General features: G+C 37.8%; 1 protein-coding gene across 2 annotated transcripts in view; it reads right to left on the reverse strand.

The window, feature by feature from the left end:
- Positions 1-555: 555 nt before the first annotated feature.
- Positions 556-27,218, reverse strand: part of LOC126277890 (protein expanded) — a 443,551-nt gene continuing 416,888 nt past the window's right edge. For both annotated transcript variants that reach the window (XM_049977441.1, XM_049977442.1), the window contains exons 14-19: positions 22,634-22,891; positions 21,287-21,531; positions 19,492-19,855; positions 14,995-15,235; positions 8,456-8,763; positions 556-5,239 (exon numbers count right to left, since the gene is read on the reverse strand). In XM_049977441.1, coding sequence (XP_049833398.1) covers positions 4,712-5,239; positions 8,456-8,763; positions 14,995-15,235; positions 19,492-19,855; positions 21,287-21,531; positions 22,634-22,891 — 1,944 coding nt within the window. In that variant the 3' untranslated portion in view covers positions 556-4,711. The remainder of the gene's footprint in view (positions 5,240-8,455; positions 8,764-14,994; positions 15,236-19,491; positions 19,856-21,286; positions 21,532-22,633; positions 22,892-27,218) is intronic.

Here is a 27,218-nt window from a genome sequence, read left to right on the forward strand (position 1 = left end):
CAAAAGCCATACTGAGAGACAATTAATAAGTTGTGTTCAGCTAAATAAGTCAGTATTCTATCACAGGCCACTGTATCAAAAACTTTTGAAAAGATTTGAAGGAGTGAAATACATCTGTAATCAGAAGTTGTTTGCTTTACATCAGTCTTACAGATGGGCGTTACTACAGTATATCTGAATCTGTTAGAAAACTTGCCTTGAGTTATTGATCTTTTTGCCCCCTCCCCCCCCCCCCCCCAAAAAAAAAAAAAAAATTACAAATATAGCTTACGAGTAACACCGTTAAGTCAGCATATGCCGCATCATTCTGCTAAAAACACCATCACAGCCAGTGCATTTATGTAAATGTGAACTACATAAAAAAGTGTATTTTTTGGCTAAAATATGGTTTTTCACTGCCAGGCCAAGAACTTTTCACCCCATAAAATAACTGTAACAAGTTTTAATAATGTACACTCTATGTAAATCGTACCATATGACCTACAAACAAGAGACTTTTGGAAAATTGGGTAACTATTAGGAGCACAAAGGTATTTGTTTTATAAAAACTGCAAATGATGATACATCACGATGCTTTTATACACATAATGTTTGTTTATGCAGGCTCACATACACGATGATTAAAGACAAAAAGTTGAGCAATTGACATTTTTACAATGAAATGTGGCCATGAAAACCAATTATGTTTGAACAATTACATACGTACATACAGTCATTAAATTAAGAAATGTATGGAAACAGACTAAAATGGCACCCTGAGAAACAGAAGCTTGCAAAGCTTCAAATAAATTGTTAGTGAGTTAAAAAGGGAAGTGATAATGCCATTCAGTAATGGTTATTGGTAAAGATATACAAATAATTTACTATCTGAAGTAGCAGAGGTGTAGCAGTATGGAAAATAATATAAATAAATGTCGTACTGTTCCTTTTCTTCCTAATCCATTGCCAGATCAGAGAATGGAATGTTTGCATTTATTTTTTGACATACAATGTAATTTCATAAGTGATTATATTAATATTTCTGTAATACTTTAGTGCAGTACTATGCAAAATAGTTTAAAAAGTTCTTCTTGGTTTTCTGTGGTGTTTGGATTAAACTGAGAATCCAAGTACAACAAACACAAGTATAAATGTACATTTCCACTAAGGTAACTACTTAGTTTTGTACGCAAGCTTTAAAATACATGTTGAATGGTGAAGCAGAAACATAACATTTTTCCATCCTTTCAAATTATAATAGTTAGATCAGTTACATCTGAATTCCACACTGCTAGCACTTCTGATGTAGCATTGCCCTGGTTTCCAAGAAATTTAATGGGTATTTGTCAAGCTTTACACATGAAGAGCCAACTTAAATAGCATAAGATAGCACCAACTCTTCCTATAATCTTGTATCTTAGCTTGTCAAATTAAGTTAACTGTGAGCATATGGTATACAGTTTAGAACTTCCCACAAAATTCAGTATGTGTTCTTGAAATTGGAAATTGAATCCTAGTCAGAAGGTTCCATATTTTGGTAACTATGTTATCTAAATAAATCATGCAAATTGTCTATAATTTCATAGGAAGACATGGCAATTAAAATTACTTGTGTGGATGTATGGTAATTAGGTTTAAGTGGCTCGGTCGGTGGGTTATAACACAAATTTATGGGCTGAAAGCTAAGCCATAGCTTGTAAAAAGTTTTGAATGGATTGTTGAGCTCAAAAACACTGTAATTTGGAGAATATATTTGTATTTCAGTTATTTATATCTATTTATTAATATAAAAGCTTCTTACAACAGAAGCTTTATAATTTTAAATCTTCAGTTACGATTCATGTAATTCAACTTTCATAATAATCAATTTCATCACTCAAAACACCCTCCATAGAATGAGGTAATGTCTCTGTTCAATGATACAATTACAATACAAGTTCCATTCCAGTGCATAAATACTTGGCAGTTGAAATGACAAACATTATGTCACTTACAACTTATTTTCTTTAAAAACTGACACAATATTCTATGGAGGAGCACAGTCACCCACTGCTTTTACACTACACCTGCAGATGAAGTAACAGTTTTCACTCCTACAAGAATTGATGTCACAAGTCCATACTTAATCAAATTTCAGTACATATAAGCATTGCATGTAGGAAGTAAATCAGTGGGTGCATTTTCCTTTCTGCAGCTACTGTTGCAAATTCAGATGGAATAGTGAGTGGAGTAGAGCTCTCCAGTCCAGACTCTCATACTTTTGCAGCTATTTGCTTTATGCAACAATCAAAATGCTAAATCTCCTTATCTATAGTGCAGTAAATGCATTCAACCACATTAATGATTAATAAATGTATCAAATGCATAAGTATAACAGAAATTATGATAATGCTGTCATAGATATTTTTTGTCTGTTGGCTTATGCCCAGTCTCTGACCAAAGTTCAGATAGCATCCACTCAGGTTCACCAACAAGAAAAACTAACGGATACATACAAACTGTTAAATCATCCACCATTTTGAAAATCCATTACAATTTGCCCCTAAGGTCATGTATATCACAACAGCAGCAAAATGTAAATTATTTTAAGTTTCTATATCTTCTAATTCTCATCGTGAACACAAGTGAAGGCCAAGATTTCAGAGACTGTGCTAAGCACCAAGCAATTGCTTTAAGACTGAACTGTAATAAAAACATCTGTAAGGGAATAAAACTTAACAGTAATAGCCTCAAGTGAATATGTCACTAACTGTATTCGCATAGCTGCAGATAGTGACGTAACAGAGACACAGGGAATAGCAGGTACATTTCACAATGCTGCAGGGATAATGTTGTGGAATTCTTATATCTTGTTAGAAATTAAGAAATACTCTGTCTTTCCTTTAGTGTTCTAACCTGAATATTTATGGCAACATAAACTTTCGGAGAACACCTATATTTTCTAATATTTACAAATCCTTAGAGCAATGCTTCACGGACACAAATCTTAGATTTAAAAATATAAAATAACTTTCTAAGCGGTAATTATTTCAGGGTATAAGCTTTTCATTTCTTCAGCTTCCATCACTATCTTTTCATGAAAGTTTCCCATTAGAATTGGTTTATTCAGAAACAAGAATGCACCATACTGGAATTGTTACATTCTAGAATGGAGGGAAAAAAGGAGACAGAAATAAAGAATGAATGAGAAAAAGAGGAGAAGTGGTGATAGAGATAAAGAGGAGGAGGAGGAAGAAAGAGGAAAGAAAATCCAGTTACCTGACCAAAAATGGAGTAAGACAAGTCAGTCAAATTTAACATACAACATCTCTGGGTATTTTGCTAAAATGTAAGATTCAAGAAAATTCAGATCCCAAGGACCTTTGTGTAGTGCGGTTGTTATTCATTATTACAGAATGATGAAACAGTTCTGATGAGAGCATGAGGAACAATCTCAAATAATGGGTCATTAGGAGATAAGAGAAGACAGTTCTAAGATGATGTTTTGTCAAGACTGTGACATAAAGTGAAATTCTGTTCTAATAAAATTGGTATTAATTTTCAATCATCTTTACATAAAACAATGACTGAAACAACACCAAGTTTCTTAAAATTCATTCAAAACCCTTATCTGTCATTTGTGCAGTTTTTGTGCCTTCTAACTTAGTGCTTCATGTAAACATTTGGTGTTGTGAGAGATTATGATACATGTCTAATAATTTGCTCTGTTGTCTGTGTGTGTGTGTGGGGAGGGGGGGGGGGGGGGGGGGGAGGGGCACACGTGCGCACCTGCACATGGTTTGTTATCTTCTCAGGTCATGAATGGGCACAAATTGTGTTTTAGTCTGAAGCACCAAATATTCAAATATTCAATGAGATAGAAGATATTCATCTGTTTTTCAGTAGTCTTATATCCATCAATTAGATAAATGTATAAACAACAGATGGGTCCCTCTCCTCCTGGAGTATGAGAGTCTTTTCTAACCTTTATCAATCTATCCCTCTTTATACCCAAGGAATAAACTAAGACTTCTCATAGCTGGGATAGTTCATTGTCCTTTCTATCAGCAATTAGGTGGATAGACTGGAGAACTAATGAGGAGGCACTCAATTGATCGGGGGGGGGGGGGGGGGGGGGGGGGGAATTAATGGCACAACTTGACTAAGATGAGGGACTGGTTGATAGGATGTCAGCCATCCAGTAATGTTAATATTGCAATGGAGGAGAATGTGAGAGTAAACATAGTAGAGGGAGGCCAATGCTTGGCTGGGTAGCAGCTTCAAATGGATGTGGGATGCAGCAGTTGCTGAAGCTTTCACAGAATATGCTAGTGAGGAGAGTTGCCTTAAACCTAACAATTTTTGCTTCTCTTTTGTTGGTTCTTCTATCTCCACCATCCACACCATGTCCGCCAAGCACTACTACAGGGGGGAAAAATCTATTGGGTGCAATCCTTCTGTACTGCCATCCTACAAACCAATATTTCTATAAATGAAAAGAAAAAGAAAGTACCCTGTTTTTAATATATATGTGTTGAGTTACCACATATTCCACATACATTTCCCTGCTGCATGTACAACTTAACTCACAAAAGTACTCACATAAAATTTTCTCATCTGAAACAATAGTTCATTTTTGAGTAAAACTACAGACACATTAATTATTTCATATGTTACAACAGAGTAAATGTTTTCTCAGTCACACTGTGCCTCTGTTATTTTGATGCCAATGACAGTAAAAGTCCACATCTTGTCATGGCATTATGGTATCTCTGCGACCCACATTCCTTCCCTCGTTCTTTATAGCACCAGAACTTGTGCTCACTGAAGAGCAGGGATGAGTGTGAACATGTGTTCCTGATGATGCCTTCCTTCTGGGCTTAGAAATCTGTGTTGTGGACAATCCTGACACAGGATACTTGAGCTTGCTTGTCCCAAGTCCTGATAGAAGTGTTCCACCACTTACACCTGAGAGTTTCCTGCTGCCATTCCCACTACCTACATTTGAAGATGGCACCTCTACACTGGCTGGGACTTCTGTAGTTACTTCTGAAGATCTTGAGGGCTGACGGCGACGGGGATGTCTCGGCATTACAAAAGCATTTGTCTGTTCCAGCAAGGAGCGGTCATTGCACAATGCAGATATGAGTGGCAGGTCCAGATTCTTACTCTTTTCACGAAGAGTACGTATATCGAGCACACCCTCTGGTTCTGCATCCCTCTGAGGCTCAGGAACAGCTGGGCAAGTTGCTTTCTCAGGAGTCGTAACAGGAACAGTAATCTGAGAAAAATAGCAGAAGATTAATCTTCATCAATGCAGTGACCAATTTTATCATTTAAATTAAGTGAATGGCTTAATAACAGAGCACTGGTAGGTTTCTGTGCTGCAACTGTTTAGTAAATGTAATTACATGAGCTGCTCTCTTTAGTAAAGAGCATGATAATATCCACATTGTCTGTACTACAACCACTCTTACTATGGAAAAATGTAAAGCCTGAATGCTTTAGACAGCAATACTTAAAGAAATTTTGAGGATACTACTGAAAAGAGAGCCTAGAGTAAGAATGTTAAAAACAGGACTTATAAAGTGGATGTTACTTGTTTAGTTCTGATAGTGACACATTCCAGTTATTCATCATTTTTGCTCTTGTTTAATAATGACTTAATGTTGTTGACGTACGTCCAGCAATGCATTAATTACCATATTAAATTTCCTAAAGGGAATTTAGGGAGTAAATAATACGCATAATCCGTATCATTTCAGGCAGTGGGGTCACCTTCATAGTCTCGGGTGTTATTGAATTTAGCATATGTTAAAATTCTACAAAAAAAATCCTGCCCTGAGATACTGGCCTCCAAAGAAGACACTGCAAACACCATTTTGAAGATCCAAATTTTGGAAATATCTGTCAAAGATCTTTTACTGTCACCTTTTGATATTTATTTTTTTATAACTTACAGAAAAAATTTTTTTTTTCGAGAATGCCAATCCAGAAAAGTTATTTTTTTTAAAATTATTATTATTATTATTATTATTACTATTATTAGTACCATGTAGTACTATATTCTTTGTAAAGGAGAGCTTCCACTTTTAACGTGGACAGGCTTTATTTTTTTTAAAAAAATCTTTTTTTAGCTTTCAGGGGTAATGTATGTCTTCATAGAGGTTGTTTTCTACTGTCTTTGCAGCAGTTATTTCTTATCACTTACTTTGTTGTAGTTATTTCTTTTCACTTTCATTGTTGCAGATATTTCTTAGACTTTATTGTAGTTTCTTATCAGTTTCTTTGTTGTGGTTGTTCATTGCAGGTTTATGTATTGTAGTTGTTCAGTACTAATTTGTTTATTGAAGAGGCTTCTAAGAAATCTGTGACCATCCAATGAGTTCTGTGTTTTTGTGAGGAAATTACCAGTTGACACAGTTGCAGTGTCTTTTGCAAAAAGTCACTTTAAAAATCATTACCAGCTGTTTGAACTGAGTAAGTCGCTTGTGCCAACTGACTGGGTGTACAGTGCTACATGTCACAGCGATTGTGCTGGTGTAGGAGGCCTGATGAAGCACCATGTTACAAAATATAATCTTTCCAGACTAAATAAAGCTGCGATTCAGAATGCTGAGGATTTTATGAGAGCCATGACATCTGAAACATCCACAGCCCTCATTGTTTTGTCCAAAGAGGAAATCAAAGGGTTCCGTGAGCGGAAAAAAGAAGAATGGTCCAAACAAACTACTCCTGTGAAAGGAATTCAGAAGACACATTTCTGGGCTCAAAGCGATGGGCAAAACTCATATTGCACGCAATTTAAAGAGCAAGAAAGAAGAAATTTCGTACGTTCAGCCAACACCTCAGAAACTGCAGGATAATATTCAGATTCACAACCTGAGAAAGGGGATGTTTTTGGCATGTGTGTATGACTGTCACTGGTGGATTGCAGAGATTATAGGCACCAGTTATGAATCAAACAAAACTATAGTGAACTTTATGCTACCACATGGACCAGCTGCTGGATATAGGTTTCCAGCTTAAGGATAGCAAAAATGCCATCAGTGCTCACTTCCTAGTCACAATTCTTTTTTAAGATTTATGTGCTCCAGTTCCTATTGGTTCAACAGAAAGACATCACTCTATGTCAAAGGAAGATACTGAAGCAGTGGAACACATTTTTAGTTCACTGACTGGCTAATTTCAGTACAAAACAAAGTGCACAGAAGTTGTATAAATTGAAACCTTTAAGTCTTTGGATCTTTCACATACATTTTGGAACCATTTAAAATGCTTGAAAAAGTCTCTTACTCATCTTTCAAAACTAAAATTATGTTAAATAAGGCTAGGTTTTGATTTTTATGAGCCTTTTACGTGATAATGTGGTAATAAAACCGGTTTTATGTATGGCAAAAATTTCAGTTGTTTCTAAAACCTGTTCAACCTAAAAGTGGAAGCTCTCCTTTTCAGGGAATGTAGAACTGTATGGTACTGATCAACAGAAAAAAATCAAAATTTTAGAGATTGGCATTTTCGTAAAAAAAAAAAATAAATAAATAAATAAATAAATAAAAAATTTTAATCCATAAATTACAAAAAGTTCAGAACGCTATAGTAAAAGAACTTTGACAGGTAAGTCTAAATGGAGAATTTCTTTGTAATCATAGAGCAATTATGTTCCAAATTAAAAAAAAAATATCTAGAACTGTTCCAGAGATACAGAATTTTAATTTTTTTTTTCCAAAAATCGCATCTTCAAAATGGCATGCAGTCTCATCTTTGGAGCTCTGCATGTCAGAGCAGAAATTTTTTTGGAGAAAACAAAAAAAATACATGTTCCTTACTTAGTCCTTCATTTTAACATATACTAAATTCAATAATATCCAAGACTATGAAGGTAAGATTTTCTCCTACCCTGCATGAATTGATATGGACTATGCCAATAGCTACAGACGGTTGTTTTTAGACTCTACTACATTTAATGAGTTAGCTGAAAAACAAATAATAAATAGGTAATATGACTCTGATGGTCAAAAGTTAACAATAAAATGTTCTGATGAGTTTGAGGCGGAAAATACAAGATAATTATTGGACAACAAAATCCTACATAACATCTCAGTAAAAAAGTATGGAGAAACATTGTAGAAAGACCACTAAAAAACTCTTAAATGGCAGTACAGGTGAATAATTAGCCAGTTCTTAAATATATTTCTACATCATTTAAATTTTTGTTTTTCTGAAAGAGAGATGTGGGTAAACTCTTCCCATGTCAAGAAGAGAGAAACCAGTCTAAATGTAGTTTAAATGGGTGAAAATAGTAGCAAAGAGATAGAACACAGAGAGGAAATGAATTCAACAGCAATAAAGCTTTTATAAATACAGATATAGGGCATAATAGCGAGACACAAATATATTGGAAATTCCATCAGGTTAAAAACAACAAACAAGCAATAATTATCAACCTGAATCACATAAAGTTGTAACAACAAAATTATGTGAACTAGAAACTCACTGGCTGGTCATAGGGCGGAGGGGGCGGTGGAGGTGGAAGTCGACGATAACCGTGGGTTACGGGTGGTGGTGCAGGCACTGGCCTGTCATACGTATGAGGTGCACATATTGCTGAAATGCCTGTTGAGCATCCCAACAGATCTTCATGGGAGCGTGCCCCTCGCAATATATCTCCACCAAGGGCACGATGAGAAGATGGGGCATACTGGTACCGAGCTGCACTCTGATGATGGAGTGGTCGTGACAGTGTCGGTGGACCCAGCAGACTCTCCGTTGAGCAAGAATACGCAGGAAAGCCACGGCGTAAACCTATAAGAGAAACAATTGGAAGTTTAGAAACAACTGTATGAGAAATTTTGCTGAAAAATTGTTACTGACAACTTTGTGAATGAGGTAACAGACATATAGAATATGAAACTTACTGTCACATGTGATGTGGATTGCCATGTTGTATTATGACACAGCCAATATTCAAACAATAGTTAATTACCACCATGTATTTTAATATGAAATATCACAATGAGCCCCCCTCCCCGAACCATTATTGACCTCGTCGTTGGTGGGGTGGCTTCTGTGCCTCAGCAATACAGATACCCACACCATAAGTTCAACCACAATGGAGGGGTAATTGCTGAGAGGGCAAACAAACGTGTGGTTCCTGAAGAGGAGCAGCAGCCTTTTCAGCAGTTGCACGGGCAACAGTCTTGATGATTTGACTGATCTGGTCTCATAACATCAACCAAAATGGCCTTACTGTACATCATTTTTTCTGAGGGCATGCAGCTCTACTGTATGGTTAAATGATGATGGCACTGAGTAAAATATTCCAGAGGTGAAATAGTCAACTATTCAAATCTCCGGAAAGGGAATGCGCAGGTGGATATCGTTATCAGGAGACACAAAGCTGGCATTCTATGGATAGGAGTGTGGAATGTTAGATCCCTTAATCGTGCAGGTAGGTTAGAAAATTTTAAAAGGGAAACAGATAGGTTGAAGATAGATACACTATGTGATCGAAAGTATATGGGCCCCTGGCTGAAAATGACTTACAACTCCATGGCACCCTTCATCGGTAATGCTGGATTTCAATATGGCGTTGGCCCACCCTTAGGCTTGATGACAGCTTCCACTCTCGCAGGCATATGTTCAGTCAGGTACTGGAAGGTTTCTTGGGAATGGGAGCCCATTCTTCATGGAGTGCTGCACTGAGGAGAGGTATCGATGTCAGTCAGTGAAGACTGGCATGAAGTCAGCATTCCAAAACATCCCAAAGGTAACTGTGAGGGCCATTTCATTACAGGGATGTTATTGTTGTGTAACCACTCCACCACAGGCTGTGCATCACGAACAGGTGCTCGATTGTGTTGAAAGATGCAATCAGCATCCCTGATCTGTTCTTCAACAGTGGGAAGGAAAAAGGTGCTTAAAACATCAATGTAGGCCTGTGTTGTGATAGTGCCACACAAAATAACAAGGAGTGCAAGCCCCCTCCATAAAAAATGTGACTACACCATAAAACCACCACCTTCGAATTTTACTGTTGCCAGTACACATGCTGGCAGAGGACATTCACCAGGCATTCGCCATACCCACACCCTGCCATCGAATCGTCCCACTGTTTACCGTGACTTATCACTGCACACAACATTTTTCGACTGTTCAATTGTCCAATGTTTACATTTCTTACACCAAGCAAGGCGTCGTTTGGTATCTATCTGCATGATGTGTGGCTTATGAGCAGTCACTTGACCATGAAATCCAAGTTTTCTCACCTCCCAACTAACTGTCATATACTTGCAGTGGATCCTGATGCAGTTTGGTAGTCCTGTGTGATGGTCTGGATAGATGTCTGCCTATTACACATTATGAACCTTTTCAACTGTTGGCGGTCTCTGTCAGTCAACAATCGAGGTTGGTCTGTACACTTTTGTGCTTTACATGTCCCTTCACATTTCCATTTCACTATCACATCGGAAACAGTGGACCTATGGATGTTTAGGAATGTGGAATGTGGAATATGTACAGACGTATGACACAAGTAACATCCAATCACCTGACCACATTAAAAGTCCATGAGTTCTGTGGAGTGCCCCATTCTGCTCTCTCACGATGTTTAACGATTACTGAGGTTGATTATATGTAGTAGCTGGCAGTAGATGGCAGCAGAATGCAACTAATATGAAAAACATATGTTTTGGGGGGTGTCCGGTTATTTTTTATCATGTAGTGCATAGTGGGAATTGGTGACATTTGGTGGCAAGAGGGACAGGACTTCTGCTTAGGTGAATACAAGATAATCATTAAAAAATCAAATAGGTGTAATGCAGGAGTAAGAAAACAGGAATGCAGGTAAGCTACTGTGAACAGCACAGTGAATGTGTTACTGTAGCCAAGATAGACATGAAGTCAACACTGATGACAATAGTACAATTGTTGAATTTAGGTCCTCCAGTTATGCAAAATATGTTTTTTCAAAGTTCTCAAACATTTCTCAGCACCTCTGTGTGATCATCAGTGATTTTCTGTTTTATTTAATCTGTAATGTGAACATTTTTACTAAATTATTACAAAATTACTGTAATATATAGTTCAAACAACTTTTGTTTGTGTTAGTTAATACCTTTACATTCAGTTTGTATGATTTTGCAGGACCATTTGCATATTATTTTGTACTGGTAGTTTGTCATCTGCAACCAAATGATGCTGATGAGAAATTTTATTAGGAGTTAACCTATCATTTTATGCTTCAAACGTAATTTAGTTTATCATGATATTTCACATACATATTCGTTTTTATGTACATTTTTGTGTGGCAAGCCCCTTTTCCCCAGAATTCTGATGAGAGGTTGTGGAGCACACATAAATATAACACATATTTTCAGAAATTTGATTGTAAAAAGCATTTTACACTTCACCAAACCCCCTGTAATTGTGGTTGTTGTGTGTCCCAGCCCAGTCAGTGTTCATTTGTTCACCAGTAAGTTTGGCACCAAATTTGAATTTTGTTTACATTTTATCTGTGTGTGTGTGTGTGTGTGTGTGTGTGTGTGTGTGTATGTGTGTGTGTGTGTGTGTGTGTGTGTGTGTTGTCTTTTACGTGGTGTTCCTTTAGTGTAAAAGACAACACAAACAGCTAAGAAGCATACAGAAAAAAACACACACACACAAAGACAAAATGCAAACAAAATTCAAATTTGGCGCCAAACTCTCTGGTGAACAAATGAACACTGACTGGACTGGGACACACAACAACCACGATTACAGTGTATTTTGGTGAAGTGTAAAGCACTTTTAACGACCAAACTTCTGAAAATATATGTTATATCTGTGTGTGCTTCACAACACCTCATCAGGATGCTGAGAAAAAAGGACTTGCCACACAAAAATGTAAGTAAAAATGAATATATGTGCAAAATATTGCAGCAAACTCAATTATGTTTAAAGCACAAAATGATAGGTTTTACTCCCAAAACAATTTCTCATCAACATCGTTTGGTTGCAGATGAGAAGCTACCAGTACGAAGTAATATGCAAACGGTCATGCAAAACCATGCAAACTGAATGTAAAGCTACTAAGCAACAGAAACAAATAGTTGCTTGAACTAAATATTTCTGTAATTTTACAATTTTAACTGCAAATATGAAAGATACAAGAGCTCCAAATGCAAATGATGATAAAATTGAAGAAATATATGAGAAGACTAAATAAATTATTCAAATAGTTAAGGGAGATGAAAATTTAATCTAACTGGGTAGTGGAATGCAATGGTAGGAAAAAGAAGAGAAGGAAAAATAATACGTGAATACAAAGTGGGAGAATGGAATGAAATAGGAAGCCAATTGACACAATTTTGCACAGAGCATAATTTAATCATTGCAAACACTTGGTGTAAGGATCATGAAATGAGGTTGTATAAGTGGAAGAGACCTGGAGATACTGAAATGTTTCAGACTGATTCTGTAATGGTAAAATAGAGATTTTCGAACCAGGTTTTAAACTGTAAGACATTAAAGGGGCAGATATGGACTCTGATCATAATGTATTGGGTATGAAGTGTAGATTAAAGCTGAAGAAATTACAAAAACGTAGGAAATTAAGGAGATGGGACCTGGATAAGTTGAAAGAACCAGAGGTTGTTGAGAGTTTTAGAGGGAGAATTAGGCAACTGATGACTAGAACAGGGGAAAGGAACACAGAAGTAGATGAGTGAGTAGCAGGAGATAAGAATTTAACTGATGTGAGGAGAAAATCTAAAAATACAGCAACTGAATCAGGTGAAATGGAATACCAATGTCTAAAAATGAGATTGACAGACAGGACAAAATAGCTAGAGGTCAAATGTAAGGATTTAAAAGCATATTTCACCAGGGGAAAGATAGGTACCACCTACAAGAAAATCAAAGAGGCCTTCAGAGAAAAGTGAAGCAGCTGTACGAATATAAACCAAAGAAGGAAAAGCTGAAAGATGGAACAAGTATATAGAGGGTCTATACAAGGGAGATGAACTTGACAGCAATATTACAAAAAGGGAAGAGGACTTAGGTGAGAATGAGGTGATAGATATTATACTGCGAGAAAAGTTTGAGAAAGCACTGAAATACCTAAGTCACAATATGGCCTTGGGTGTAGACGATGTTCTGTGAGCACTACTGACAGCCTTGGGAGAGCCAGTCATGACAAAATTAAGTACTGAAATGGCTTGTTTCTTTTAGTAGCTATTATTATTATTGTGTAAATTACTATTTGTATCTATTCAAATATGTACACTCAATTGACAAATAAATTACTGACAGTGCACACAGAATTTATTTACTGCTCACATGTAAAACAATGCACTGAAGAATCAATATCTGGGATATTTATCCCCTATGGGCTGAGAAGACTTGGGAGCCCTCACAAAAGTTTGTCTAAAGACCCATCAACTCTATGGGTGGCCCTGAGCCCATGTACATGAAACAGTTTTTCCAGTGTTGTTTCACACGAGAATTTAAACAGTTCTGAGATATTGTCATCTGCACCAGGTTCCTCACTTTTTCTTGGGTGTTTCTGCACCCCGTCAAATTATTGTTGCAGTATTGTGCCTCATTTTATTTACTTACTCTTCTCTGCCCATAACATTATCTTCTATGAATTTCTTCCATGTTTCAGTCTTTCCTTCTTAAGAAGTAAACAACAATGTAGTAGGGTTTTCAAAAATGAAAGATCTGAAAAGTATTTAACTATTACTCACTTAATCTTTCAGTTCTTGGTACTGTTCAATCAAATGATGAACAAATATTCATTTTGCTTGGGACTGAACTGCAAAACAGTACTGCCTAAGTATACCACAATGCATAAATTTTGATGATATGAACTCGTATGTGCGATTTATTAACCAGATTTTGATTCTAGTACAAGAAGACACAATGTATTATAAATCTGATTTCACTTTTGGTTCTAAAACAATGTACAGTATTTACCCAATTAGATGACAAGGTTTGTTTCTAAATTTTTCATTTGAAAAATACAAGATCATCTTACATTTGCAGACTAAATTACTCCTGCTGATATCAAAGTATTTACGTTGTGTGACGGACTAATGAAGGGCTTGTATTAAATTCACAGATAAAGCTTTCACGCTGAGGTCATCTGCAACTTTAACTTGAAGAATCTCGAAGGGTTGGAGGAGGAATAGTGACATTAGCTTGTCTGAGAACTAGGATGAATGTGGGAACAGAAATGGTGATTGGGGAACAAATTTCATTATGCTATCAACCATTGGAATTTATACTGTGCACCTTAGCTGTTTATGAACATCTTCCACACTTAAAGTGCAGTTCAGATTGCCTGAATCCGTTTGCAGTTTGAACTGAATATAATATGGGACAAATACTAAACAATAGCATACATTTCTGCAAAAGATGATAAAGTCTAGACAGGGGCCAGTGGCATATTTAAGTGTTTCATACTGCAATGTTGTCCTTATTCCCCTTGAGGTGCAATGGGAACAGAAATGGGTACGTTAGCTGCTAGTTCCACACAGCCACTGAGAGAGCACCAGGCAGACAACTTGTTTGAAAGCAAGAGGAGGAGGAATATTGTCATATTTTCACTCCTATACAGATGCAGGATCTGCTATGTATACAGAAAAAAAAAACAGTTATGTTATCAGGTCCAACCACAATCACAACCTTTGAACCTGTGACATATCTGGAAGAAACAGGAAAATGTTTGTGACAACCAAGATCATAAATGTCATTGCTACTCCTGTACAGAAATATGTTGCCTCTTTTCTCGTCTCTCATTGGTTAGAGGAAATCACTATCCCGGGTAATTAAAAAACAAAAAAGTAAATAGCAGATGCTAAGTAAAGCTAAAAACAAATATCCAAGAAAGAGTCAGAAAGTGTGAAAGTTATTTTAGCAAACTTTTATGCCACCAGATATGAATGACAACTCTCTACCTACTATAGCACACAAATGCAAGCGTGCATATTGGAGAAAAAAATCACTATTAGATGATCAGTTATTTAGCATAGCAGTAGTACTTCATTCTCTTACCTTGGCCAGAACCTGGGAGGCCACTGCCCCAGGCATATGGAGGTGGAGGTGGAGGTGCAGCTACAGCCTGGCGAGAAGCAGATGCAGAGGTGGAAGAGAGTGATAACAAAGAGAGTGTACTCGCTGCCTTAGCATCAGCATACTCTTGTCGACTCAGGGCTGGATCACACATTGGATATATTACATAATCCACATCTGAAAACATCTGTTGACGGAACTGTTCAATCTGACCCCGTGTTACCTGCAAAAGAGAAAATTGACAAATTATGCTTCAACCTTCATGGATTTACATGGTCAGCTACCTCATTTACAAATAACTTACTTCTTTACAGAGCAATTTTTTGCTTTGTTCTGTATGTCATTTCTTCTACCAGTACAAAATTGTTACAAAATACTTAAATGCAATTATTATATACAGCATGTGTATACTTTAGACTGGCATAAACACTGCACAGAGCAATGATTCGACTATAGTGCAACACTACTGGTTATCAACAAATATGTACATTGAGTTGGTCATGACACACATTTCTTAGTATTTTTTTTTTTTTTTGTGATAAGTGTAGGTCACTCATGACCACAGGTTTTTGGTAACTTTTTCTTTCCTCTTCTGACATTCCTCTTCTGTATGCCCATTCACTTACTCCGGTGTTACAATCAGCTCAAAACATTTTAATTCAGCATTTTTTATCTGCCAAAATTTGCTTTTCCTATGCATTTTATAACCACAGATACAACATACTCTTAAACTTGCAAGCTATCACATCTGCAATATCTATATAAGCTTAATGTTGACAGTACCTATTCCAGCATCTCCACAACCTTACAAAAAATAACACACACCTAAAACTGCCAGTTTAAATTTCTACAAAGCTGTGGTGTAGCCAGTTCACTTCAACATCTTTAGTTTAATTTATTATATTTTCTTTTCCACTTTCAAAATTTGTATTCATGTGTGCCCGTGTGCACATATATGTGTGTGTGTGTGTGTGTGTGTGTGTGTGTGTGTGTGCGTGTGCGCGTGTGTGCGTGCGTGTCGGGGCAACTGGGGGAGGTGGGCAGCACTTTATCAAAACATTGCTTATGCTGCATCTTGCTACATGATATCTTAATAAGAAATGGTGCCTATCAATTCTGCAATGTATTATCAATAAAAAAAATTCTTCACAGAAAATTTTAAGCACCCAACACCTTGGAGCGCTCTGAGAACAGTTTACCCATGACAGATTATCAGACCAAAGGTGGTCATGAAGCATCATTATTATTGCTTATTTTCATGATGAAACCTCTTTTTCAACTATAATTCTATCTGAATGATTGCACTGACTCGATGGCTGAGTTGTAAAGTGCCAATCTACAAATCAAAAGGCCTCAGGTTTCATTCTTCATTAGTCCTAGGATTTTAATCTGTCACTTATCACTTATTTCATCTCTTGGTTCATGTGAAAAAGAGTGAGCTGCGCCATGGTTCAGAATCCACATTTATCTGTAGGTCCCCCGGTAACTTGCTAGGTAAGTCACTTCAAACGTCAAAGGAAGGCAATCTCCAACAAGTAAAGCACTGTGGTGTTAAAAGCAATCTTCAGACTAAAGATTGTTTTTGTATCAAAAAGAAAATTCACTCAAGAAAATTATATAATTATGAGACAGAATTGCTGCCCAATGTTTAACTACAAGAGGTAAAATATCAGTACTGACAACAGATACACTATTGTAGATTTTGGAGCTAATAGTTCCTTCCTTGGTCATCGAGAGGGGTAGGGTGTAGCACGGAAAAAGGTTAAAAAGTATGGCATGTCACTCAGACTCCAGGATGAAAGGGACCCACCTGTTGTGAGTATGAGGGGAGAAAAAGAAGAAAGGAAGAAATGCCTCCCTCCCCTCTTTTCCCTCATCTTTGTCTACCCTTGTTCTCACAAAAGATAAGCTGCTCTTTTTTTGGGGTCTGTGTGACTTCCCCACCTTTTAACCTTTCTCCAGCCTGCTGCTCTTGCCTGACTGAGGAAGGAACTGTTAGTTAAGAAAGTTAGGGTAGTGTATGCACTGTTATGTGTCCATAGTTGGTACTGACATTTCACCTTCTATATGGATGATGTGTCTGCAGTTTATGGTTCAGTAGTTAACATTGTCACCTCTAAATTGTGGGGCTCTGGATTTGATTCCTGGCAGGTCAGAGGTTTTCTTTATTCAGGGACTGAGTGTGTTGTTCTCACTATTTCAGGTGATCTCATATTCACTGACTTACAAGTCACCGAAGTGGTATCAAACAGATACACTCGCATCAAGTGGCCAAATAACAAGAGACGGGGACCCCCCAGTCAACAACACCATACAGTACTTTTGTTTCATGGAGGATATTCATTTACCTTTTGATTTATGGCCACAAATAAAAATTATCCTTCTGTCCTGTGAGATGAATTGCTTATCATCAGTTACTAACAGTCTAATTGCTCACTCATCATCATAAGTAGTGGCACCCCCCTTCCCCTCTCCTGTTTCCTCCACGACTACTGCTTGGTAAAGGCCTTGTTTAGACGTTTCCATAAATTACTATCTTCAGCTATATGCATCCATGTTGCCCATGTACGTTTTCTGCTGTCAGTTACTGACCTATTAGGTTGCTGTCTCTATCTTTTTCTTATGGGAATACAGCAACAAATGTCTTTGGCCCATCTAACATCCATATACTTGTTACATGTCCTGCCCACCACATCTTATTTTCGTTATAGTCATAATTATGTCCACCACTCCAGTTTGTTCCCTGCTTTATTTGTTTGTTTCCCAATCTATCCTCATAATTCCCATCATACATCTCTACATTGTTCACTAAGCAACCTTCAGTTTTTTAATGATACATTCAGTATTGTGATACTGTTTAGAAAAAAGCCTATGCCTGAATTTCTTCCATGCTAAAGTCAAGGTTTTAATTGTATTTGGCCTCATTCTTTTCCACTCTTCTGAGAATCCCTGTATGATCTTTGATTATTCCTCTTCCTTTACTAATATGTTTTTGGAAGATCAAGTACTGCCATTGATTGTCACCTAATAAAAAGAAGTAGGAGCAGTTCAGATTCTGCAATGTTTTTATCAGTTTTTGCAACACTTCTTGGAAGATGTATATTCAGAATTAGCTGGTCATGGCCTATGTCCTAAACCTGTTGCCTGAATTCCTTCACTCCTCTATCTACAATATTCTTCCTGGGTTATATACTGGCATCACAAGAACTCAAATGTGGCAGTAACGCCTCTTACAATTCCACCTTGATATGCTAACTTATCACACCCTGAAGGATCTGACAAGACATATAAAGAGTGCTAAACTTCAACAGAAATATACTTGTAACTGTCAAATCCCAGACTCACTGTATATGAATTTCAGAGCATGTCATCAATAGTTTTCCTGCCCTCCAGTCTATAATCTACATTGTCATTTGGATGTCAGTAAGTTTTTGTATCACCTATTTTACATTTATTCAAGAGCATAACACACTTCCACTCAGCATGTTACCTGAAATGGAATAGGTGAACAACCCAACTATATTTATTGTTAACAGTGTCTGAAGAAAGAGACATTGATAATCTTCCAGCTATACTACATTTATGAAATTTATTCACAACCGCAGAGTCTTTCTGACATTAGCTGCATTAGGTATTGAAGTTTGAATTGGCCATGGAAGTGTGTTCAGATAGCCAAAGTGCTTAACGCAGCTGCTTGTGACAAGTGGAAAATCTGGGTCAGAGTCTCGGTCCAGCACAAACTTTCAGCATCCCTTCATATCATCTATATTAGTTTCATATACAGCAATCGATCAAGGTTGTTACCTTACATCCACTAACAGCTGCACAGTGTGAACATTTGTATAGTACTGAATGTGTGTAGGACAGAATGAAAATCAATTAAGATTTGTCTACAACATTGGGGTCTATGCTTGTTATTTCCCTTATCATCTACACTGCCCCCAATTAGTAAACTCACCTCTCACCCAGCTAACACAGATTTGGACATAAACAAGTAATTAAAAAGTACAGTGGTAACATACATCCCTGAGGAGCAAGTGGGTCTCTCCATAACATTCATTATTACACATTGTACTAATTACTCAAAGCAAAATACAGGCAATTTAGGAAGTTTATATAGTTAAAACCTGATACAAAAATTAATTTAATAAACAGAAAAAGCTACCTTAGTAATCAGTTAACAAATGAAATGCATTATGAATTCAAATTAAGATTTTTTTGTTAAGTATGTTAGTTTTAGAAATTTGTATTTATGATATTTTGCTAATTATATTCAGTTTCATTCTCCTTGTTTGTTTATTCTTTTCCATCTGTTTATCCTGTCACAAATGTCAACCTAGAGAACTTCCAAAATATCAACACCAAATCTCATAGCTCACAGACAGAAAATAGATAACTGATATTTTTCCATGTAAGACAAAACATTAAACTGTGTACAGTGTACAGAACCTTTACCTATTACTGAAGGAAGCCTCTCACCTGTGATGTATATACAGTTGCAAGGCTAGAAGATGAAGGAGGTGGTGGTGGTGGCGGCTGTCGGGGGTGTAATGGCGGCGGTGGTGGAGAAAAACGACGAGCGTGGAGGTGAGGAGGCGGAGGTGGCAAACGACCACAGCTGCCTGCTGATCCAGTAGCCGAGAATGACAATCCTGTTGCAGCAGCAGCTCGGTGCAAAGCCCCAGTTGAGCCTCCCAAGTAACCAATACGACTTCCCATACTGAAGCCTCGGTGTTCCTGACCGAGTGGCAAGCCTGCCAGTCCTGTGGTGTACTGACAACGGCTTGAGCTACCACCAGAATAGGAGGAACCAGGGGATGTTGCAGCAGTTGCAACTGTAGACCTAAAACAAAATTTGCATTTTTTAATCTCTGAAGCCAAACAATAGATTTAAAGCAAATATTCCAACAGAGAACTGGTACCTGTTATTTGCCACATAAAATGACATAGGGTGAATATAACAACAAAATTATTAAACCTGTACTGAATTTGTATTTAAAATTGCAATTTAAAATCTGTTATCCAAATTGACTTTTGAGATACTGCTTCAGTCAAAAATAAAAATTTAAAATATTAACACAGTGACCTCAATTAAGCTTTCAGAATAAAAATAGAATAGTTATTTCTCGTTTTCACATCCTGGTAACAGTGAAGTGAGATGGACTTTACTGTGTTTGGAGCTGTGCCCAGTCATAATTTAGTAATGTCGATGATTGCATGTAATACTGGAAATAAATTTTGTGAGTATGCGCATGAAGAGTATTCACAGTGACGTAAGGTGAACTCTAGATTGTGGTTTATTGGTAGACTCCTGAAGTGATGCAGTCCTTCAACAAAGTAAACAGTTTACAATATGTTAGTTTGTCCAGTCTTAGAGTATTGTTCATCTGTATGGGACTCTTACCAGTTGGGTCTGATTCAAGAGATTGAGACGGCCCAAGGAAGAGCAGCAAGATTCATGACTGGTACACTTAGACATTGCGAGAGCGTTACAAATCTCATTCAAAGTTTGAAGTGGGACACACTTGCAGATAGATGGCACGCTAAACGGAAGGGGCTGCTCACTAAATTCCGAAATCCGATCTTGACCGAGGATGTAGAGCATCCGCAAGTGAAACAAATCGGGTGGTGGGTGGGGATATGACTTTGGTGCGAATTGTGCCCTCTACCACCACACATCGCTTGGTGGCTAGTGAAGTGTATATGTAGACATATATGTATTTTGTCGATCTAATGGTACATAAACTATTTTGACCAGTCCACAAAAGCTGACAACAGAAAAATATATCAATTCAACTGCAGTGACACAAAGTAGTTTCTTTACCTGCAACAGGCACTGTCATATGCTGTAACTTTTGAAAATGGTGTTGTCAGTTGCAGAGACATTCCTTGTGTGAAAATCAGGTCACATGGTCAACGTAAGGTGCAAGGACAAACTGTACTGGTTTACCTAAAATTCTGAAATACCAGCAATCTACTCACACATCCCCTGCATTATCTAGCTTTTGGACATCACTTTTGTTATACTGCTAGTCCTTGAGCTATAAAATTATTAGTCACTCATATTTTCTTCAATAATTCTATTAATTCTTGCAGTGTATGAATACAGATACTGAAAATAATATATGAGACAAATGTCGATCGTTTAGCCAGCCTTATGTTGTGAATATTTGCATTTTTGCCCATTATTTATGAAGTAGGTGAATTATTGAAAAGGCTTTAATGAAAGATTTATTGTACGTAGGTTACTATTCAAACAACAATTTTCACTCACCTGAGCAATGCAGCACTTCCAGTGGCAGAAAAAGATGAACCTGGTGAAGGTGATGATGCACAGCCAGAGAGTGCAAGAGTTGATCTTGAAAGTGAAGCATGTATTAAACCAGCATTTGCATTGGCACGAGAGGCATGTACATCCAAATAATTGTTCCGTCCAACAGTTAATTGAACTGGGACAATTTGTTGCTGCTGCTGCTGCTGTTGATGAAGATGAACTTGAAACTGCTGAGCTGCTTGCACCTACAAAATATTGTGAAATTGGAACTTTAATGTAGTGTAGTGTAGATAAGTGATTTATAATTAAACTTAACATGGAGCGGATATACTTCTCTTCTTAACTACAAGCCACCAAATGAACAAAAATCAGCCTAAACCTCACTGCCTTGTTAATAACTAATTTATCACAACTGGCTCCAAACTTTATTACTTATGCAATCCACATGGACAGCCCATGAATGACATTACTCTGAAATTAAATTCCACAGCCACAATAAGATAATGTTCATATCTCATCACTTGCAGTCTTTCAGGCAGCAAAACAGAGTTAATTATTACGAAATTTTGCATGCTTAAGCAACTTGATTTAACTTTAGATGTCACTGGATCAATCAAAATGTTAAGGATATAAAATACAATCAGTAGAATGTATTTTATATCCTTAATATTTTGATAATTAATACAAATACATAAAAAAGCTTCACCAGAAATGAATCAAATCAAGACTGTGACTACAATTTTGAGCAATAAAGTACAATTTTTAATTTTCTTCTACACTGACACTACTGTCTATAATTTCAAAAAAGTATCATTTGCAGTTTTTATGAATGGTACTGTTTTGTGTATTCAGTTTAATGATTGTATATATTAATTCAACAGCTTTAATCATTTGTTGTTGGAAGGTAGTTGCATTTTTTTTTACCTGCTGAAATGACCATTTTTTTTTCTTTTTTTCCCCAGATTAAGAGTATCAGCAAGAATTTGAAAATTCACTTCAACCATTCAATGAGAAAATGTCTGATTGGAGAAAAAATTAGTCTTGCTGTCTGCATTTAGTCTTTATTATATTGACAGCCTGTACTTCTGGCAATTTCTTACAGAAAGGAAAATTAGGATTTAATGCCCTTCGATGACAGAAACTGGCCTGTCTTTTTTAAAGGAACCATCTCAGCATTTGCCCTAAGTTATTTAAGAAAAAACTGGACAGGGACTTGAACCACTGCCCACCCAAAAGGAAGTGCACTGTGCCAACCTCTGCTCTCCCTTGCTCTGTTATTATAGATATTTTGGGCACTAAGTGAGCATATTCCAATTTTGTAATGGAGACTAGTTCATGATAACCAACCTTCATTTTATCCATAATGCGGTGACAGCTAGTAGTGTGTGTTGGAGCAGCATAGCTGGGAGCAGCAGCAGGTGGTGCTACACTGGCATGTGCTGTCAGCACTGAGATGTGTGGCCGGGTTGTCACAAGCCGCGCTGCTACTTCCCCGCTGCCCGTCAAGCTGGGCAGTGGCTCTGCTGGAAGGGGAAGAGGAGGTGGTGCTGGATCAGGGGGAGGAAGAGGAGGCACAGGAGGTGGCACTTCAGGCGTGTCCAGAACCTGCAGCAACAAGAAAAAGGTATTATCAATGTAACAGGTGCTAAAGTTGCTTTTCTCTAACATTACCTTTTCCAATGGAACAAAATTATAACAAGGTAGAGGGCATACAGGTTTGAGTTTTCAATGGAGACACGAGGATTTCCTTGACTTAGGTAAGGCACAGAATTCAAGAGGAAAGTGGAATGATTTCTTCCCTGTTAATGTTTAATTTAATGGCTTTCCATACAGCAAAAGTGCTAGAAATATCTATTATATCAACAGTGCAATGACATCATGTGAGGCTCCTGTCAATTTTATATGAAATGTCAGTAAAATTGGAAAGTTTTGATTAAGTTCACATTAATTATTATTTGTGTCACAACAAGAAGATAGCTGAATAGAATTTGCACTTCTCATTTATACAGATATCACTGATGAGATACCCTGCATCAATCTGTTTCATTTCCTTTTGAAGTAGGTCAGTGGCTGAAATACACCAGGAAATTAATAAAATATTTATGATCATAATAAAGTTGCAGTTAAACTGAGGTAACAAAAGTCATGGGATACTTCCTAATGTCGTGTCGGACCCCTTTTCACCTCGCATAGTGCAGCAACTCAACATGATATGAATTCAACAAGTTGTTGGAAGCCCCCTGCAGAAATATTGAGCCTTCTGCCTCTATAGCCATTCATAATTGCAAAAGTTCTGTTTATGCAAGGTTTTGTGCATTAATTGAGCTCTCGATTATGTCCCATAAATGTTCGATGGGATTCATGTTGGGTGATCTTGGTGACCATACCATTCGCATGCATTGTCCAGAATGTTCTTCAAACCCACTGTGGCCCTGTGACAATTTCACTGTTGTTTGAGAATGTGAGATCCAGAAATGGCTACAAATGGTCTCCAAGTAGCCGAACAGAACCATTTCCGGTCAAGGATCATTTCAGTTGGACCAGAGAACGCAGTCCATTCCATGTAAACACAGTCCACACCATTATTGAGTCATCACCAGCTTGCACAGAGCTTTGTTGACAACTTGGGTCCACAGCTTCCTGGAGTCTGCACCAGTCTTTAACTCTACCATCAGCTTTTACCAACTGTTGTCCAAAGCACAGTTTTCCAGTCGTCTAGGTCCAACCGATGTGGTCACAAGCCTAGGAGAGTTGCTGCAGGCAACATCATGCTGTTGGTAAAGGCATTTGTATTGGTCGTTTGCTACCATAGCCCATTAATGCCAAATATTGCCATACTGCCCTAACAGATATTTCATCATATGTCCCACATTGATTACTGTGGTTATTTCACACAATGCTGCTCATCTGCTAGCACTGACAACTCTACGCAAACACCGCTGCTCTCGGTTGTTAAGTGAAGACCGTTGGCCACTGCATTGTCCATGATGACAGGTAATGCCCAAAATTTGGTATTCTCAGCACATTCTTGACTCTATGGATCTTGTAATATTGAATTCCCTAAGGATTTCCCCCCCCCCCCCCATGAACCATGGACCTTGCCGTTGGTGGGGAGGCTTGCGTGCCTCAGCGATACAGATGGCCGTACCGTAGGTGCAACCACAACGGAGGGGTATCTGTTGAGAGGCCAGACAAACGTGTGGTTCCTGAAGAGGGGCAGCAGCCTTTTCAGTAGTTGCAGGGGCAACAGTCTGGATGATTGACTGATCTGGCCTTGCAACATTAACCAAAACGGCCTTGCTGTTCTGGTACTGCGAACGGCTGAAAGCAAGGGGAAACTACAGCCGTAATTTTTCCCGAGGACATGCAGCTTTACTGTATGATTAAATGATGATGGCATCCTCTTGGGTAAAATATTCCGGAGGTAAAATAGTCCCCCATTCGGATCTCCGGGCGGGGACTACTCAGGAGGATGTCGTTATCAGGAGAAAGAAAACTGGCGTTCTACGGATCGGAGCGTGGAATGTCAGATCCCTTAATCGGGCAGGTAGGTTAGAAAATTTAAAAAGGGAAATGGATAGGTTAAAGTTAGATATAGTGGGAATTAGTGAAGTTCGGTGGCAGGAGGAACAAGACTTCTGGTCAGGTGACTACAGGGTTATAAACACAAAACCAAATAGGGGTAATGCAGGAGTAGGTTTAATAATGAATAGGAAAATAGGAATGCGGGTAAGCTACTACAAACAGCATAGTGAACGCATTATTGTGGCCAAGATAGATACGAAGCCCACACCTACTACAGTAGTACAAGTTTATATGCCAACTAGCTCTGCAGATGATGAAGAAATTGAAGAAAAGTACGATGAAATAAAAGAAATTGTTCAGATAGTGAAGGGAGACGAAAATTTAATGGTAATGGGTGACTGGAATTGGAGTGTAGGAAAAGGGAGAGAAGGAAACATAGTAGGTGAATATGGATTGGGGCTAAGAAATGAAAGAGGAAGCCGCCTAGTAGAATTTTGCACAGAGCACAACTTAATCATAGCTAACACTTGGTTTCAGAATCATGAAAGAAGGTTGTATACGTGGAAGAACCCTGGAGATACTAAAAGGTATCAAATAGATTATATAATGGTAAGACAGAGATTTAGGAACCAGGTTTTAAGTTGTAAGACATTTCCAGGGGCAGATGTGGACTCGGACCACAATCTATTGGTTATGACCTGTAGATTAAAACTGAAGAAACTGCAAAAATGTGGGAAATTAAGGAGATGGGACCTGGATAAACTGAAAGAACCAGAGGTTGTACAGAGTTTCAGGGAGAGCATAAGGGGACAATTGACAGGAATAGGGGAAAGAAATACAGTAGAAGAAGAATGGGTAGCTCTGAGGGATGAAGTAGTGAAGGCAGCAGAGGATAAAGTAGGTAAAAAGACGAGGACTGCTAGAAATCCTTGGGTAACAGAAGAAATATTGAATTTAATTGATGAAAGGAGAAAATATAAAAATGCAGTAAATGAAGCAGGCAAAAAGGAATACAGACGTCTCAAAAATGAGATCAACAGGAAGTGCAAAATGGCTAAACAGGGATGGCTAGAGGACAAATGTAAGGATGTAGAAGCTTATCTCACTAGGGGTAAGATAGATACTGCCTACAGGAAAATTAAAGAGACCTTTGGAGAGAAGAGAACCACGTGTATGAATATCAAGAGCTCAGATGGCAACCCAGTCCTAAGCAAAGAAGGGAAGGCAGAAAGGTGGAAGGAGTATATAGAAGGTTTATACAAGGGTGATGTACTTGAGGACAATATTATGGAAATGGAAGAGGATGTAGATGAAGACGAAATGGGAGATACGATACTGCGTGAAGAGTTTGACAGAGCACTGAAAGACCTGAGTCGAAACAAGGCCCCCGGAGTAGACAACATTCCATTAGAACTACTGACGGCCTCGGGAGAGCCAGTCATGACAAAACTCTACCAGCTGGTGAGCAAGATGTATGAGACAGGCGAAATACCCTCAGACTTCAAGAAGAATATAATAATTCCAATCCCAAAGAAAGCAGGTGCTGACAGATGTGAAAATTACCGAACTATCAGTTTAATAAGTCACAGCTGCAAAATACTAACGCGAATTCTTTACAGACGAATGGAAAAACTGGTAGAAGCCGACCTCGGTGAGGATCAGTTTGGATTCCGTCGAAATGTTGGAACACGTGAGGCAATACTGACCTTACGACTTATCTTAGAAGAAAGATTAAGAAAAGGCAAACCTACATTTCTAGCATTTGTAGACTTAGAGAAAGCTTTTGACAAAGTTGACTGGAATACTCTTTTTCAAATTCTAAAGGTGGCAGGGGTAAAATACAGGGAGCGAAAGGCTATTTACAATTTGTACAGAAACCAGATGGCAGTCATAAAAGTCGAGGGGCATGAAAGGGAAGCAGTGTTTGGGAAAGGAGTGAGACAGGGTTGTAGCCTCTCCCCGATGTTATTCAATCTGTATATTGAGCAAGCAGTAAAGGAAACAAAAGAAAACTTTGGAGTAGGTATTAAAATTCATGGAGACGAAGTAAAAACTTTGAGGTTCGCCGATGACATTGTAATTCTGTCAGAGACGGCAAAGGACTTGGAAGAGCAGTTGAACGGAATGGACAGTGTCTTGAAAGGAGGATATAAGATGAACATCAACAAAAGCAAAACGAGGATAATGGAATGTAGTCAAATTAAATCGGGTGATGCTGAGGGAATTAGATTAGGAAATGAGACACTTAAAGTAGTAAAGGAGTTTTGCTATTTAGGAAGTAAAATAACTGATGACGGTCGAAGTAGAGAGGATATAAAATGTAGACTGGCAATGGCAAGGAAAGCGTTTCTGAAGAAGAGAAATTTGTTAACATCGAATATAGATTTATGTATCAGGAAGTCGTTTC

Source organism: Schistocerca gregaria, chromosome 6 (assembly GCF_023897955.1).
Source record: "Schistocerca gregaria isolate iqSchGreg1 chromosome 6, iqSchGreg1.2, whole genome shotgun sequence".
NCBI lineage: Eukaryota > Metazoa > Arthropoda > Insecta > Orthoptera > Acrididae > Schistocerca > Schistocerca gregaria.